The sequence below is a fragment of the Chaetodon auriga genome, chromosome 12, assembly GCF_051107435.1.
Source record: "Chaetodon auriga isolate fChaAug3 chromosome 12, fChaAug3.hap1, whole genome shotgun sequence".
In the NCBI taxonomy this organism is placed as follows: domain Eukaryota; kingdom Metazoa; phylum Chordata; class Actinopteri; order Chaetodontiformes; family Chaetodontidae; genus Chaetodon; species Chaetodon auriga.
In genome coordinates, this window is record NC_135085.1 from 24,225,061 (window position 1) to 24,243,784 (window position 18,724).

Here is an 18,724-nt window from a genome sequence, read left to right on the forward strand (position 1 = left end):
TGATTGATTTTGTTTGGTTTTATATTACGAACAGACTGATTGATTTGATCCAGTTTGCGTTGTTTGTTTAGGCTGTACTCTGCCCTTCTTTAAGGTCAATAATCTCCCATGTTTGACTTTATTTTAATAGTCATTCGCTTTATTTTCACTGTATCTCACGTGTGCTTCCAGTCACTAAAGTTCAAGTTCAGTCCAATGTGTTTGGTTTGCTTCAGAAGGTTGTTTTAAACTGATGCATTGTGTGAATCAACTGTGTTGACAGTCAAGTAATTAAACTACAAACTTGACTGGTGTGATCAGAGCAGACCTGCTAAAGTTATAAAAGTCGATTCACTGTGGCAAAACTGAACAGACATGTATAAAAATGTACATTTTGCAGATCTATCCAGTCAGTACAGTTTACATGTTGTAATTGTGCCAAGGAACAGTCTGATGACTGGGCAGGTGCTGAGCAGGGAACCTCATCCTGGGGACTGGATAATGGAAGAGCAGGAGACCTCAGGTGGACGGCCTCAAGGCTGAACAGTAGAGCAACTCAAACAAGGAATTGCATTGTCCAACGTGGAGGTCATGTCCCAGAGATCCCAAGAAGAGTTTACCTCCTAAAAACTGAAGTGACCAGTGGTTTTAAATGAGAAATGAGCTCTGTTGTAAACACGTGTTAAACACACAGTATCTCTCTCAAACGGCTCCTCTTCCTGAATGGATCAGAGCTTGATAAGCCCTCCCTCTTCCTCCTCCCTCTTCCTCCTGCTCTCAAACACAGCAGCTCCACTCTGTCCACATACTTCCTGGTTCCCTCCCCTTCAGATCTACACTTTGAAGATGGGTGTAACCAACATGTGGTGAAGTGCAGGAGCTGACAGGCCTCATTCACTGCAGAGACACATGCTGTTTAGATCAGAGCTCAAACTGCTTTCACTTCTGAGAAAGTGAAACTCACACAGTCGTTGACACTGAGAGGTGAAATGGCGCAGAAAGGAGTTCAGCTGGACCGGGAAACCTTCTCTTGTTCCATCTGTCTGGATCTACTGAAGGATCCGGTGGCTATTCCCTGTGGACACAGCTACTGCATGAAGTGTATTAAAAGCTTCTGGGATGAAGAGGATGAGAGGAAAATCCACAGCTGCCCTCAGTGTAGGCAGACCTTCACACCGAGGCCTGTCCTGGTGAAGAACACCATGTTAGCAGCTTTAGTGGAGGAGCTGAAGAAGACTGGACTCCAAGCTGCTCCTGCTGATCACTGCTATGCTGGACCTGAAGATGTGGCCTGTGATGTCTGCACTGGGAGGAAACTGAAAGCCCTCAAGTCCTGTCTGGCCTGTGTGGCCTCTTACTGTGAGAAACACCTCCAGCCTCATTATGAAGTAGCTCCATTAAAGAAACACAAGCTGGTGGAGCCCTCCAAGAAGCTCCAGGAGAACATCTGCTCTCGTCACAATGAGGTGATGAAGATGTTCTGCCGCACTGATCAGCAGTGTATCTGTTATCTCTGCCCTGTGGATGAACATAAAGGCCACGACACAGTCTCAGCTGCAGCAGAAAGGACTGAGAGGCAGAGAGAGCTGGAGGTGAGTCGACAAGACATCCAGCAGAGAATCCAGGACAGACAGAAAGACGTGAAGGTGCTTCAGCAGGAGGTGGAGGCTATCAATCGCTCTGCTGATAAAGCAGTGGAGGACAGCCAGAAGATCTTCAGCCAGCTGATCCGTCTCATGGAGAAAAGAAGCTCTGATGTGAAGCGGCAGGTCAGATCCCAGCAGGAAGCTGAAGTGAGTCGAGTCAAAGAGCTTGAGGAGAAGCTGGAGCAGGAGATCACTGAGCTGAAGAGGAAAGATGCTGAGCTGAAGCAGCTCTCACACACAGAGGATCACACCCAGTTTCTACACAACTACCCCTCACTGTCACCACTCAGTGGACCTACAGACTCGTCCAGCATCAATATCCGTCCTCTGAGGTACTTTGAGAATGTGACAGCTGCTGTGTCAGCAGTCAGAGACAAACTACAGGACGTTCTGAGGGACAAATGGACAAACGTCTCACTGACAGTGACTGAAGTGGATGTTTTACTGTCACCACGAGAGCCCAAGACCAGAGCTGAATTCTTAAAATATTCACGTGAAATCACACTGGATCCAAACACAGCAAACACACAGCTGTTATTATCTGAGGGGAACAGAAAAGCAACATACATGAGTGAACGACAGTCTTATTCTGATCATCCAGACAGATTCACTGGTTGGTCTCAGGTCCTGAGTAGAGAGAGTCTGACTGGACGTTGCTACTGGGAGGTGGAGAGGAGAGGGACAGGAGTTTATGTATGTGTATATTTGGACGAAATGACAAATCTTGGGCATTTGAATGTGACGACAATAGTTATAACTTTTTGTACAACAATGTGGAAACTCCCGTCTCAGGTCCTCAGTCCTCCAGAGTCGGAGTGTACCTGGATCACAGTGCAGGTATTCTGTCCTTCTACAGCGTCTCTGAAACCATGACTCTCCTCCACAGAGTCCAGACCACGTTCACTCAGCCTCTCTGTGCTGGACTTCGGTTGTGGTGGTTTGGAGACTCTGCTGAGTTCTGTAAACTCCAACAGTAAGAAGTCGTTTAAGGGTCAGCGGGTTAAACTCTGTGTTTTCATTCTCAAACTTATTTTGTCTTCATGTTTGTTGCTGAGAGCTGATTGTTGTGGCATTTCTTCACTGCACAGAGATCAGCTGTCAATCAAACAATGTGGGCGGGACTTTGGGCTCTTCTCATTGGTTGTTCTGTCAGTGTTTGAGTGTCTTCAGTGGAGCTCCTTCCTGTGTCTGTTCAGCCATGGAGGCCATCACTGCTCAGGATGATTGTTGTTGACCTGAACTGACTTTTCTCTGCATGAAAACAGAAACTTCTCTGTGCTCCACATGTTTGCTGAATAGTTGCATTGATTTATTTGGATCTTGTTGTTTCTCCTCCACTGCACGAGTCTTCAGAGAGAAAGCAGCAGACCGTCCTCCATCGGAGACATTTTGTCCTCAGCACTTTGTACATTTGAACAGAAATCTATGATCGCACTGATGTTTTTGTGTGGCAGAGCAAATGTTGTCATTTCACAGAATTTATTTTTGGGATGTGTGAACAAAGTGAAGGTTTACTTAACGAATAAAGTTTTTTCAAGAACGAAAACAGCATTCTGTTCTTGTCCTTATTCCAATGTGTCAAACAAAACTGATGGAGAACATGTGAAATTGTATGAAGAGGGTTTCTCATTTAACCTCAGTTGCCAACAAATAAATGCATCTAAAACAGTCATGATTTGTCTTCCTGACGACTGTGACTGATTTATTGCACCATCACAGGTAAAGTTACTCCACCTTTTCTGGTACAGAAGTACTTTCAGAATGATTTGATGATCATGATGATATCCATATGAAATGCTGCATTCAGTTCAATCAGAATCAAAATCAGACAGAGTTGATGTTTGAGCGCAGCATTCATTTTATGTCATCAGGACACGATGATTTATGGTTGGTGGAGATTTGTGTTGTTTCTCAGTCGTCACTCAAACACTGAGTGACTCAGCTCTCACAACAAGTGAAATATTTTAACATCAGCATCAAATGGAAAGTGTGCATCAGGTCCAGTCCTGAGATCATGAAGTATTTCCATGGTCCAACACAGGAGGGCGCTTTCATCCTGCTGAGCATAGATATAGTTGAGATGGAAGCACCTCAGCTCACTTTGTTCAAGGTGCAATACATCTTTATCAGTGCTGTGAAACTTCTGTAGCTCAGGGGGAATCATATTTTAATAGAAATAAAGTGAAGAAATGATTGATTTTGTTTGGTTTTATGTTACGAACAGACTGATTGATTTGATGCCGTTTGCATTTGTTTGTTTAGGCTGTACTCTGCCCTTCTTTCAGGTCAATAATCTCCCGTGTTTGACTTTGTTTTAATAGTCATTTGCTTCATTTTCACTACGTCTCACTTGTGCTTCCAGTCACTGAGTCCAATGTGTTTGGTTTGCTTTCGAAGGTTGTTTTAATGCCGATGCACTGTGTGAATCAACTGTGTTGACAGTCAGGTCATTAAACCTACAAACTTTACTGGTGTGATCAGAACGGACCTGCTAAAGTTGTAAAGGTCGATTCACTGTGGCAAAACTGAACAGACATGTATAAAAATGTACATTTTCGTCATTACAGTCTACATGTTTCAATTGTGTCAAGGAACAGACAGGAATCAAACCCAAATGCAGACCAAATAAAGTGGACCTGGTGCAGTTCAATAAATTTATGAACAGAAAGGCAACCAGAAGGGCAAGTGGGTCAAGTAGCTGAAGAATGGACTGGACAGGGAACCTCAGGCAGGCAATCTGATGACTGGGCAGGTGCGGAGCAGGGAACCTCATCCTGGGGACTGGATAATGGAAGAGCAGGAGACCTCAGGCGGACGGCCTCAGGGCTGAACAGATGAGAGGAAGGCCACCAGAGGTCTTTCAAGAGTCTGGTTGTGAAAGTGGAATGGCTCAGGAGTTCTGGCTGGAGGAGGCTGGCAATGAAGGCAGAAGCTCTCTGGAGGTCTGGCAGATGCCCGAAGACAGAGGAAAAGTCATTCTGGAGGACGGGCAAGAGGCCAGCGAAGGTTGAACCTCTGAGGAGGACAGGGAGGAGGCCGGTGAAGGCTTCATCTCTTAGGACACCAGCTGCGAAGACAAGTCCCTTTTAGGGGTTGGCCTGGAGACTGGTGGGGAGGGCTTAACCCCTCTGGACATCAGGCTGGCATCTGCATAGGTGGGTCTTCTCTAGAGGCCGGTGAAGGTTCTCAGGACCAACGACCAGTGGCATGAAACCTAGGGGGAGCGACAGGACCGCAGGACAGGAGGCTGAGGGTGGGATAGCAGGACTGGAGGCCAGCAACAGGGCAGCAGGATCAGAACATGGCTGCAGTTTTGGGTCAGAAGAAGGCTGCAGCACAGGAACTGGAGATGACTGTAGCTCTGGCTCAGGGGATGACAGCTGGAGCTGGGCAGCGGTGAGTAGGACGTCATCAGAAACTCCACTCCCTTCTAGTAGGGGCCATCTTGGGGCCCAAATCAGGAATGGAACATGGCTGAAGACAAGGAGGCTGTTGGCTTGCTGACTCAAGGGCTGGAGCTGACAGGAGGCAAGCAGGCAGCGGGTCGGAAGGTTGGGGAGCTGGGACTGAAGGAGGACTAACGGATGTTATGACAGGACCAGAATTGGGGCCGTTGGTGTTATTCAGATTCTCCAGACCTGTTTTGCAATCATCCAAGTTCTTTAAAAAGGTGGCTGCGCCAGGTAATCTCAAAAACCAGGGCTTTGAGTGGAGGACAAGAACTGATGTGTCTCTGACTCTCAGCCTGTCTTTAGCATCAGTAGAGCAACTCAAACAAGGAATTGCATTGTCCAACGTGGAGGTCATGTCCCAGAGATCCCAAGAAGAGTTTGCCTCCTAAAAACTGAAGTGACCAGTGGTTTTAAATGAGAAATGAGCTCTGTTGTAAACACGTGTTAAACACACAGTATCTCTCTCAAACGGCTCCTCTTCCTGAATGGATCAGAGCTTGATAAGCCCTCCCTCTTCCTCCTCCCTCTTCCTCCTCCCTCTTCCTCCTGCTCTCAAACACAGCAGCTCCACTCTGTCCACATACTTCCTGGTTCCCTCCCCTTCAGATCTACACTTTGAAGATGGGTGTAACCAACATGTGGTGAAGTGCAGGAGCTGACAGGCCTCATTCACTGCAGAGACACATGCTGTTTAGATCAGAGCTCAAACTGCTTTCACTTCTGAGAAAGTGAAACTCACACAGTCGTCGACACTGAGAGGTGAAATGGCGCAGAAAGGAGTTCAGCTGGACCGGGAAACAATTTCCTGTTCAATCTGTCTGGATCTACTTAAGGATCCGGTGACTATTCCCTGTGGACACAGCTACTGCATGAAGTGTATTAAATCCCACTGGGATGAAGAGGATGAGAGGAAAATCCCCAGCTGCCCTCAGTGTAGGCAGACCTTCACACCGAGGCCTGTCCTGGTGAAAAGCACCATGTTAGCAGCTTTAGTGGAGGAGCTGAAGAAGACTGGACTCCAAGCTGCTCCTGCTGGTCACTGCTATGCTGGACCTGAAGATGTGGCCTGTGATTTCTGCACTGGGAGGAAACTGAAAGCCCTCAAGTCCTGTCTGGTCTGTCTGATCTCTTACTGTGAGAAACACCTCCAGCCTCATTATGAGTCGCCTGCCTTTGGAAAACATAAGCTGGTGGAGCCCTCCAAGAAGCTCCAGGAGAACATCTGCTCTCGTCACGATGAGGTGATGAAGATGTTCTGCCGCACTGATCAGCAGTGTATCTGTTATCTCTGCTCTGTGGATGAACATAAAGGTCACGACACAGTCTCAGCTGCAGCAGAAAGGACTGAGAGGCAGAGAGAGCTGGAGGTGAGTCGACAAGACATCCAGCAGAGAATCCAGGACAGACAGAAAGACGTGAAGGTGCTTCAGCAGGAGGTGGAGGCTATCAATCGCTCTGCTGATAAAGCAGTGGAGGACAGCCAGAAGATCTTCAGCCAGCTGATCCGTCTCATGGAGAACAGAAGCTCTGATGTGAAGCGGCAGGTCAGATCCCAGCAGGAAGCTGAAGTGAGTCGAGTCAAAGAGCTTGAGGAGAAGCTGGAGCAGGAGATCACTGAGCTGAAGAGGAAAGATGCTGAGCTGAAGCAGCTCTCACACACAGAGGATCACACCCAGTTTCTACACAACTACCCCTCACTGTCACCACTCAGTGGACCTACAGACTCGTCCAGCATCAATATCCGTCCTCTGAGGTCCTTTGAGGACGTGACAGCTGCTGTGTCAGCAGTCAGAGACAAACTACAGGACGTTCTGAGGGACAAATGGACAAACGTCTTACTGACAGTGACTGAAGTGGATGTTTTACTGTCAGCACCAGAGCCCAAGACCAGAGCTGGATTCTTAAAATATTCACGTGAAATCACACTGGATCCAAACACAGCACACACACAGCTGTTACTATCTGAGGGGAACAGAAAAGCAACAGTAATGAGTGAACGACAGTCTTATTCTGATCATCCAGACAGATTCACTGGTTGGTTGCAGGTCCTGAGTAGAGAGAGTCTGACTGGACGTTGTTACTGGGAGGTGGAGTGGAGAGGGAGAGGAGTTTATGTAGCAGTCGCATACAAGAATATCAGCAGAGCAGGGAGCTCGAATGAATCTAGATTTGGACGAAATGACAAATCTTGGGTGTTAGATTGTAACAACAACAGTTATAACTTTTGGTACAACAAAGTGGAAACTCCCGTCTCAGGTCCTCAGTCCTCCAGAGTCGGAGTGTACCTGGATCACAGTGCAGGTATTCTGTCCTTCTACAGTGTCTCTGAAACCATGACTCTCCTCCACAGAGTCCAGGCCACGTTCACTCAGCCTCTCTGTGCTGGACTTCAGTTTTGTTACACTTACAGAGACTCTGCTGAGTTCTGTAAACTCCGACAGTCAGAAGTCGTTTAAGGCTCAGCGGGTTAAACTCTGTGTTTTCATTCTCAAACTTATTTTGTCTTCATGTTTGTTGCTGAGAGCTGATTGTTGTGGCATTTCTTCACTGCACAGAGATCAGTTGTCAATCAAACAGTGTGGGCGGGACTTTGAGCTCTTCTCATTGGTTGTTCTGTAAGTGTTTGAGTGTCTTCAGGTGGAGCTCCTTCCTGTGTCTGTTCAGCCATGGAGGCCATCACTGCTCAGGATGATTGTTGTTGACCTGAACTGACTTTTCTCTGCATGAAAACAGAAACTTCTCTGTGCTCCACATGTTTGCTGAATATTTGGATTCATGCTTTTATATGTTGTTGTTTCTCACCACTTTGTACATTTTTACATCTGTACATGAATCTATAATTACATTTATGTGTATTTGTTTGGCACACCAAATGTTTTTGTTCTCCAAATTGACATTCAAATGCCTTACTATGAGGTGTTATAAAACTAGAATTATCATCATCATAACCAATAAGTAGGTCATTCATTATTATATGTTACATAATAGAGATTCTGATAAGTTGAGTGAGATTGAGTGGATGAAGTGAATTTCTACATGAAATCCTTGAAAAAGGATCGTTTCACGGACTTTCCTGGTGGCATGTCAAAACAAATTTAAAGTTTACATCATGTATGAATCAAGCATGAATAAAGTATTTTGACACTCATAAGCCAACAGATGTTGTGTCGTTATGGACTTGAGGTCATTTCATTTCTTGTTACGTTGATTTTCAAGAAGGTGAAACTTCAGAATGAGGTTGTTATGTAGCTTCAGGGTTTAGTTCTGTCACCTCACAGCTGCAACATCCCGGGCTGGAAAGTTTGAACCCAGACTTGATTCAAACTCATTTTGTCCAGGATGTAATCTGTCAATCCTTCTGTGAAGAACAGTTTTTATAATTTATCCTCAGTTGATGGAAAAGAAATGCGTCTAAGACTGTCATAATTTGGGTTCCCAGACAACTGTGATTGATTTATCGCACCGTCACAGGTAAAGTACTCCACCTTTAGGAACGATTGCATGGCGATATCCAATAAAGTGCTGCATTCGCTTTAATCAGAGTCAACATCAGAGGGACTTGCATCTGAAAGCAACATGTTCAGTCTCATTTTAATTCCTCAAGATACAATATTTCATGGTTGGTGGAGATTTATGTTGTTCTTGAGAAGTTTCCTCAGATGAGAGTTGCTCAGTTTTTGTAACAAGTGCAATAGTTCAACAATGAGACCATTTGTGATCTGTGATATCAACAAATATCACACTGGATACAAACAGAAAACACGAATGTCTGCTATTATCTGATGGGAGAAAATGACAGAAAAGCAATACAGATTACATAACAGTCATATTCTCATGACTCAGGCAGATTCATTTGTTATAGACGCAGTGACAAGTCCTGGGCATTAGTCAACAGATATTATGAGTTTAGACAATGTCACAACTCCCATAGCAGGCCCCCAGTCCTCCAGAGTGCACCTGGATCACAGGTATTCTGTCCCTCTGCAGCATTCTGAAACCATGAGCCTCCTCCACAGGGTCCAGACTACATTCACTCAGCCTCTTTCTGCTGGACTCTGGTTTTTGGTGCCCCTGTTGAAACCACCACTGAGCTATGCATGCTTAAGTAGATGAGACAGGAGCAAGTCAAGAGGTTATGAGATTGGCACAGTTTGGCTTGATAACTGCAATCCTTCTCCAAGCTTAACCATATCGTAATTGCCATTTGTGAATACTGTGTCACTTAAAATTCAAACTGAAGGTCATCCAGGGTTTTTTAGAAAGATATCAGATTTCCAGCAGCGCTGTATGTAAGCGACACTGTAGCAAAGGTGAGTTTGATTTTTATTCTTATGAAAATGGAACACGCTCAACGACAACACTGCGGCTAGTACAGTGAGGAGTCACACAGCATGACTGATTGAGTACATTTATATTTAAAACAGGTCATTCACTTCAATCTGAGGTGGAGCATCATGTAAAATCAGTACAGCTGAGATCTGCAAACACAAATCAACAGACATTCAGCTTCAGTCATCCTGTCTCACAGACGAGTCCACAGAAAAAAACAACTCTCCTGTCACTGCCACGCATTTCCTCACACCAGTGGAACTCTTCCGCCTCCTGGTGGCAGATCACTTTCTTGCAACTTGTAATGCTGGTTGTGACAGAAAGGTCACATCCTTCATTGAGTCATTAAGCGTTACCCTCCGCATTGTGTTACATGTATAAGTTGAATGTAAGCACTCTGAAGCTGAACATCAGTATAAATATGTTCTGCAGGTGAACGTCACCACAGAGAACCCAGAGTGCTATTCATCTCCTCAATGACCTTTATTTAAAAGGCTGACAAAGACAGTGAAATGGCTCTTGTCTGCACATGGAAAAGACGTGTACGATAATTACAGACATGTGACGGGACACAAGTGTCCATCTCCTGCATGAAAATCTGATCCACTGCATGCTGACTCTCCTCCACCCAACATATAAAGCACAGCACTTCCTGCATAAATACTGATTGCTGGCATTGCACGTTTAGTCACATATGCATGTATTGTGGGACTACGAGGCTGAAAGTGGACTTATGAAGGTTTCTAATGAGAAAAAATAAAACAAAGACAAACTTAGATGAAGTCAGTGATGAAACAAAGCAAAGCTACAGTTAAAAAAGACGCCAAAAGTAGAAGTGGTATCTGCAGACTGGAATCCTGACATGGACTCTTCTCCACCCCCACAGACTCTACACATGACATTAACGTGCATCAGTGTGTTACACTAATACACATCCTCTGGGTTACTATGTTTGCACATTGCACATGTTCTTTACACGTCATACTGTGAAACTTTGCGTGTTCCTCATTGAAGCACATCTGTGCAGCTTTAATGCAGATTTCAGAAATAAGTTGTTTTATCAAAGTTTGTGATTTTATGGTGTTCCTCTGCACAACTTAGGATACACATCAGGTTGTTTAGGTCTAAAATAGAAATTTGAATTATTTTGGTTTTTGGTTTTTTGTTAACTCCACCCCTGGGACCTTCTTAAATGGGATGAAATCTCAACCCCTCCAATGTTTAACCCAAAGTTACATCCCTGCCAGTGTTTCATAGCTTTAAGTCCAATTATTCTTACTGCATTTTGGAAATGACACATGAAAACCATTTCTCTCACAACAAGCCACCTTTTGTGGAATGCAGTAAAACCTGAAAGCCGTTCTTTCTTTCTCCAGCTCCACCTAATCAAGATATTTCTCTGTTCACTCCCCTTCACAGATCTGCAGGGAAAAAGATGGGTGTAAACAACATGGTGTGAAATGCAGGCGCTCATCAGCCTCATTCACTGCAGTGAGTGAACCAGAGCAACAGGAACGGAGATTTGTTTTCCGTCAGAGCACAGAGATTGTTTCTGTTCAGAGAAAGTGAAACTATTTGACAGTCAACATCACTGAGAGGGAAAATGGCACATCAAGGAGTTCAACTGGACCAAGAAAAATTCTGCTGTTCGATCTGTCTGGATCTACTGAAGGATCCGGTGACTATTCTCTGTGGACACAGCTACTGCATGAAGTGTATTGAAAGTGTCTGGGATGAAGAGGATAAGAAGAAAATCCACAGCTGCCCTCAGTGTAGGCAGACCTTCACACCGAGGCCTGTCCTGGTGAAGAACACCATGTTAGCAGCTTTAGTGGAGGAGCTGAAGAAGACTGGACTCCAAGCTGCTCCTGCTGATCACTGCTATGCTGGACCTGAAGATGTGGCCTGTGATTTCTGCACTGGGAGGAAACTGAAAGCCCTCAAGTCCTGTCTGGTCTGTCTGATCTCTTACTGTGAGAAACACCTCCAGCCTCATTATGAAGTAGCTCCATTAAAGAAACACAAGCTGGTGGAGCCCTCAAGGAAGCCCCAGGAGAACATCTGCTCTCGTCACGATGAGGTGATGAAGATGTTCTGCCGCACTGATCAGCAGTGTATCTGTTATCTCTGCTCTGTGGATGAACATAAAGGCCACGACACAGTCTCAGCTGCAGCAGAAAGGACTGAGAGGCAGAGAGAGCTGGAGGTGAGTCGACAAGACATCCAGCAGAGAATCCAGGACAGACAGAAAGACGTGAAGGTGCTTCAGCAGGAGGTGGAGGCTATCAATCGCTCTGCTGATAAAGCAGTGGAGGACAGCCAGAAGATCTTCAGCTAGCTGATCCGTCTCATGGAGAACAGAAGCTCTGATGTGAAGCGGCAGGTCAGATCCCAGCAGGAAGCTGAAGTGAGTCGAGTCAAAGAGCTTGAGGAGAAGCTGGAGCAGGAGATCACTGAGCTGAAGAGGAAAGATGCTGAGCTGAAGCAGCTCTCACACACAGAGGATCACACCCAGTTTCTACACAACTACCCCTCACTGTCACCACTCAGTGGACCTACAGACTCGTCCAGCATCAATATCCGTCCTCTGAGGTACTTTGAGGACGTGACAGCTGCTGTGTCAGCAGTCAGAGACAAACTACAGGACGTTCTGAGGGACAAATAGACAAACGTCTCACTGACAGTGACTGAAGTGGATGTTTTACTGTCACCACCAGAGCCCAAGACCAGAGCTGGATTCTTAAAATATTCACGTGAAATCACACTGGATCCAAACACAGCAAACACACAGCTGTTATTATCTGAGGGGAACAGAAAAGCAACATTAATGAGTGAACGACAGTCTTATTCTGATCATCCAGACAGATTCACTGGTTGGTCTCAGGTCCTGAGTAGAGAGAGTCTGACTGGACGTTGCTACTGGGAGGTGGAGAGGAGAGGGACAGGAGTTTATGTATGTGTATATTTGGACGAAATGACAAATCTTGGCCATTTGAATGTGACGACAATAGTTATAACTTTTTGTACAACAATGTGGAAACTCCCGTCTCAGGTCCTCAGTCCTCCAGAGTCGGAGTGTACCTGGATCACAGTGCAGGTATTCTGTCCTTCTACAGCGTCTCTGAAACCATGACTCTCCTCCACAGAGTCCAGACCACGTTCACTCAGCCTCTCTGTGCTGGACTTCGGTTGAGGTGGTTTGGAGACTCTGCTGAGTTCTGTAAACTCCAACAGTAAGAAGTCGTTTAAGGGTCAGCGGGTTAAACTCTGTGTTTTCATTCTCAAACTTATTTTGTCTTCATGTTTGTTGCTGAGAGCTGATTGTTGTGGCATTTCTTCACTGCACAGAGATCAGCTGTCAATCAAACAATGTGGGCGGGACTTTGGGCTCTTCTCATTGGTTGTTCTGTAAGTGTTTGAGTGTCTTCAGGTGGAGCTCCTTCCTGTGTCTGTTCAGCCATGGAGGCCATCACTGCTCAGGATGATTGTTGTTGACCTGAACTGACTTTTCTCTGCATGAAAACAGAAACTTCTCTGTGCTCCACATGTTTGCTGAATAGTTGCATTGATTTATTTGGATCTTGTTGTTTCTCCTCCACTGCACGAGTCTTCAGAGAGAAAGCAGCAGACCGTCCTCCATCGGAGACATTTTGTCCTCAGCACTTTGTACATTTGAACAGAAATCTATGATCGCACTGATGTTTTTGTGTGGCAGAGCAAATGTTGTCATTTCACAGAATTTATTTTTGGGATGTGTGAACAAAGTGAAGGTTTACTTAACGAATAAAGTTTTTTCAAGAACGAAAACAGCATTCTGTTCTTGTCCTTATTCCAATGTGTCAAACAAAACTGATGGAGGACATGTGAAATTGTATGAAGAGGGTTTCTCATTTAACCTCAGTTGCCAACAAATAAATGCATCTAAAACAGTCATGATTTGTCTTCCTGACGACTGTGACTGATTTATTGCACCATCACAGGTAAAGTTACTCCACCTTTTCTGGTACAGAAGTACTTTCAGAATGATTTGATGATCATGATGATATCCATATTAAATGCTGCATTCAGTTCAATCAGAATCAAAATCAGACAGAGTTGATGTTTGAGCGCAGTATTCATTTTATGTCATCAGGACACGATGATTTATGGTTGGTGGAGATTTGTGTTGTTTCTCAGTCGTCACTCAAACACTGAGTGACTCAGCTCTCACAACAAGTGAAATATTTTAACATCAGCATCAAATGGAAAGTGTGCATCAGGTCCAGTCCTGAGATCATGAAGTATTTCCATGGTCCAACACAGGAGGGCGCTTTCATCCTGCTGAGCATAGATATAGTTGAGATGGAAGCACCTCAGCTCACTTTGTTCAAGGTGCAATACATCTTTATCAGTGCTGTGAAACTTCTGTAGCTCAGGAGGAATCATATTTTAATAGAAATAAAGTGAAGAAATGATTGATTTTGTTTGGTTTTATGTTACGAACAGACTGATTGATTTGATGCCGTTTGCATTTGTTTGTTTAGGCTGTACCCTGCCCTTCTTTCAGGTCAATAATCTCCCGTGTTTGACTTTCTTTTAATAGTCATTTGCTTCATTTTCACTACGTCTCACTTGTGCTTCCAGTCACTAAGTCCAATGTGTTTGGTTTGCTTTCGAAGGTTGTTTTAATGCCGATGCACTGTGTGAATCAACTGTGTTGACAGTCAAGTCATTAAACCTACAAACTTTACTGGTGTGATCAGAACGGACCTGCTAAAGTTGTAAAGGTCAATTCACTGTGGCAAAACTGAACAGACATGTATAAAAATGTACATTTTCGTCATTACAGTCTACATGTTTCAATTGTGTCAAGGAACAGACAGGAATCAAACCCAAATGCAGACCAAATAAAGTGGACCTGGTGCAGTTCAATAAATTTATGAACAGAAAGGCAACCAGAAGGGCAAGTGGGTCAAGTAGCTGAAGAATGGACTGGACAGGGAACCTCAGGCAGGCAATCTGATGACTGGGCAGGTGCGGAGCAGGGAACCTCATCCTGGGGACTGGATAATGGAAGAGCAGGAGACCTCAGGTGGACGGCCTCAGTGCTGAACAGATGAGAGGAAGGCCACCAGAGGTCTGTCAAGAGTCTGGTTGTGAAAGTGGAATGGCTCAGGAGTTCTGGCTGGAGGAGGCTGGCAATGAAGGCAGAAGCTCTCTGGAGGTCTGGCAGATGCCCGAAGACAGAGGAAAAGTCATTCTGGAGGACGGGCAAGAGGCCAGCGAAGGTTGAACCTCTGAGGAGGACAGGGAGGAGGCCGGTGAAGGCTTCATCTCTTAGGACACCAGCTGCGAAGACAAGTCCCTTTTAGGGGTTGGCCTGGAGACTGGTGGGGAGGGCTTAACCCCTCTGGACATCAGGCTGGCATCTGCACAGGTGGGTCTTCTCTAGAGGCCGGTGAAGGTTCTCAGGACCAACGACCAGTGGCATGAAACCTACTGGGAGCGACAGGACCGCAGGACAGGAGGCTGAAGGTGGGATAGCAGGACTGGAGGCCAGCAACAGGGCAGCAGGATCAGAACATGGCTGCAGTTTTGGGTCAGAAGAAGGCTGCAGCACAGGAACTGGAGATGACTGTAGCTCTGGCTCAGGGGATGACTGCAGCTTTGGGTCAGGGAATGACAGCTGGAGCTGGGCAGCGGTGAGTAGGACGTCATCAGAAACTCCACTCCCTTCTAGTAGGGGCCATCTTGGGGCCCAAATCAGGAATGGAACATGGCTGAAGACAAGGAGGCTGTTTACTTGCTGACTCAAGGGCTGGAGCTGACAGGAGGCAAGCAGGCAGCGGGTCGGAAGGTTGGGAAGCTGGGACTGAAGGAGGACTAACGGATGTTATGACAGGACCAGAATTGGGGCCATTGGTGTTATTCAGATTCTCCAGACCTGTTTTGCAATCATCCAAGTTCTTTAAAAAGGTGGCTGCGCCAGGTAATCTCAAAAACCAGGGCTTTGAGTGGAGGACAAGAACTGATGTGTCTCTGACTCTCAGCCTGTCTTTAGCATCAGTAGAGCAACTCAAACAAGGAATTGCATTGTCCAACGTGGAGGTCATGTCCCAGAGATCCCAAGAAGAGTTTGCCTCCTAAAAACTGAAGTGACCAGTGGTTTTAAATGAGAAATGAGCTCTGTTGTAAACACGTGTTAAACACACAGTATCTCTCTCAAACGGCTCCTCTTCCTGAATGGATCAGAGCTTGATAAGCCCTCCCTCTTCCTCCTCCCTCTTCCTCCTCCCTCTTCCTCCTGCTCTCAAACACAGCAGCTCCACTCTGTCCACATACTTCCTGGTTCCCTCCCCTTCAGATCTACACTTTGAAGATGGGTGTAACCAACATGTGGTGAAGTGCAGGAGATGACAGGCCTCATTCACTGCAGAGACACATGCTGTTTAGATCAGAGCTCAAACTGCTTTCACTTCTGAGGAAGTGAAACTATTAGACAGTCGTTGACACTGAGAGGTGAAATGGCGCAGAAAGGAGTTCAGCTGGACCGGGAAACAATTTCCTGTTCCATCTGTCTGGATCTACTGATGGATCCAGTGACTATTCCCTGTGGACACAGCTACTGCATGAAGTGTATTAAAAGTGTCTGGGATGAAGAGGATGAGAGGAAAATCCACAGCTGCCCTCAGTGTAGGATGACCTTCACACCGAGGCCTGTCCTGGTGAAAAGCACCATGTTAGCAGCTTTAGTGGAGGAACTGAAGAAGACTGGACTCCAAGCTGCTCCTGCTGATCACTGCTATGCTGGACCTGAAGATGTGGCCTGTGATGTCTGCACTGGGAGGAAACTGAAAGCCCTCAAGTCCTGTCTGGTCTGTCTGATCTCTTACTGTGAGAAACACCTCCAGCCTCATTATGAAATAGCTCCATTAAAGAAACACAAGCTGGTGGAGCCCTCAAGGAAGCCCCAGGAGAACATCTGCTCTCATCACGATGAGGTGATGAAGATGTTCTGCCGCACTGATCAGCAGTGTATCTGTTATCTCTGCTCTGTGGATGAACACAAAGGCCACGACACAGTCTCAGCTGCAGCAGAAAGGACTGAGAGGCAGAGAGAGCTGGAGGTGAGTCGACAAGACATCCAGCAGAGAATCCAGGACAGACAGAAAGACGTGAAGGTGCTTCAGCAGGAGGTGAAGGCTATCAATCGCTCTGCTGATAAAGCAGTGGAGGACAGCCAGAAGATCTTCAGCCAGCTGATCCGTCTCATGGAGAACAGAAGCTCTGATGTGAAGCGGCAGGTCAGATCCCAGCAGGAAGCTGAAGTGAGTCGAGTCAAAGAGCTTGAGGAGAAGCTGGAGCAGGAGATCACTGAGCTGAAGAGGAAAGATGCTGAGCTGAAGCAGCTCTCACACACAGAGGATCACACCCAGTTTCTACACAACTACCCCTCACTGTCACCACTCAGTGGACCTACAGACTCGTCCAGCATCAATATCCGTCCTCTGAGGTACTTTGAGGACGTGACAGCTGCTGTGTCAGCAGTCAGAGACAAACTACAGGACGTTCTGAGGGACAAATGGACAAACGTCTCACTGACAGTGACTGAAGTGGATGTTTTACTGTCACCACCAGAGCCCAAGACCAGAGCTGGATTCTTAAAATATTCACGTGAAATCACACTGGATCCAAACACAGCACACACACATCTGTTATTATCTGAGGGGAACAGAAAAGCAACAGCAGCAAAGGAACAACAGTCTTATTCTGATCATCCAGACAGATTCACTGGTTGGTTTCAGGTCCTGAGTAGAGAGAGTCTGACTGGACGTTGTTACTGGGAGGTGGAGAGGAGAGGGACAGGAGTTTATGTAGCAGTCGCATACAAGAATATCAGCAGAGCAGGGAGCTCGAATGAATCTAGATTTGGACGAAATGACAAATCTTGGGTGTTAGATTGTAACAACAACAGTTATAACTTTTGGTACAACGATGTGGAAACTCCCGTCTCAGGTCCTCAGTCCTCCAGAGTCGGAGTGTACCTGGATCACAGTGCAGGTATTCTGTCCTTCTACAGCGTCTCTGAAACCATGACTCTCCTCCACAGAGTCCAGACCACGTTCACTCAGCCTCTCTATGCTGGACTTCAGTTTTGTTACACTTACAGAGACTCTGCTGAGTTCTGTAAACTCCGACAGTCAGAAGTCGTTTAAGGGTCAGCGGGTTAAACTCTGTGTTTTCATTCTCAAACTTATTTTGTCTTCATGTTTGTTGCTGAGAGCTGATTGTTGTGGCATTTCTTCACTGCACAGAGATCAGTTGTCAATCAAACAGTGTGGGCGGGACTTTGAGCTCTTCTCATTGGTTGTTCTGTAAGTGTTTGAGTGTCTTCAGGTGGAGCTCCTTCCTGTGTCTGTTCAGCCATGGAGGCCATCACTGCTCAGGATGATTGTTGTTGACCTGAACTGACTTTTCTCTTCATGAAAATAGTAACATCTCTGTGCTCCACATGTTTGCTGAATATTTGGATTCATGCTTTTATATGTTGTTGTTTCTCACCACTTTGTACATTTTTACATCTGTACATGAATCTATAATTACACTTATGTTTATTTTTTTGGCACACCAAATGTTTTTGTTCTCCAAATTGACATTCAAATGCCTTACTATGAGGTGTTATAAAACTAGAATTATCATCATCATAACCAATAAGTAGATCATTCATTATTATATGTTACATAATAGATATTCTGATAAGTTGAGTGAGATTGAGTGGATGAAGTGAATTTCTACATGAAATCCTTGAAAAAGGATCGTTTCACGGACTTTCCTGGTGGCATGTCAAAACAAATTTAAAGTTTACATCATGTATGAATCAAGCATGAATAAAGTATTTTGACACTCATAAGCCAACAGATGTTGTGTCGTTATGGACTTGAGGTCATTTTATTTCTTGTTACGTTGATTTTCAAGAAGGTGAAACTTCAGAATGAGGTTGTTATGTAGCTTCAGGGTTTAGTTCTGTCACCTCACAGCTGCAACATCCTGGGCTGGAAGTTTGAACCCAGACTTGATTCAAACTCATTTTGTCCAGGATGTAATCTGTCAATCCTTCTGTGAAGAACAGTTTTTATTATTTATCCTCAGTTGATGGAAAAGAAATGCATCTAAGACTGTCATAATTTGGGTTCCCAGACAACTGTGATTGATTTATCGCACCGTCACAGGTAAAGTACTCCACCTTTAGGAACGATTGCGTGGCGATATCCAATAAAGTGCTGCATTCGCTTTAATCAGAGTCAACATCAGAGGGACTTGCATCTGAAAGCAGCATGT

General features: G+C 45.4%; 2 protein-coding genes and 2 pseudogenes across 2 annotated transcripts; all 4 read left to right on the plus strand.

Moving 5' to 3' along the window:
* Positions 1-698: 698 nt before the first annotated feature.
* On the plus strand, positions 699-2,736 carry LOC143329510 (tripartite motif-containing protein 16-like; annotated as a pseudogene).
* Positions 2,737-5,826: 3,090 nt separating this feature from the next.
* LOC143329507 (tripartite motif-containing protein 16-like) lies at positions 5,827-7,533 on the plus strand. Its single transcript, XM_076745429.1, has one exon. The coding sequence runs from the start codon at positions 5,842-5,844 to the stop codon at positions 7,531-7,533; it is 1,692 nt and encodes a 563-aa protein (XP_076601544.1). The 5' UTR covers positions 5,827-5,841.
* Positions 7,534-11,004: 3,471 nt separating this feature from the next.
* On the plus strand, positions 11,005-12,655 carry LOC143329516 (tripartite motif-containing protein 16-like; annotated as a pseudogene).
* A 3,209-nt stretch (positions 12,656-15,864) lies between these two features.
* On the plus strand, positions 15,865-17,940 carry LOC143329485 (tripartite motif-containing protein 16-like). The gene has a single exon (XM_076745395.1). It carries the CDS (start codon positions 15,910-15,912, stop codon positions 17,599-17,601), a length of 1,692 nt encoding a protein of 563 aa, XP_076601510.1. The 5' UTR covers positions 15,865-15,909; the 3' UTR covers positions 17,602-17,940.
* Positions 17,941-18,724: the final 784 nt, after the last annotated feature.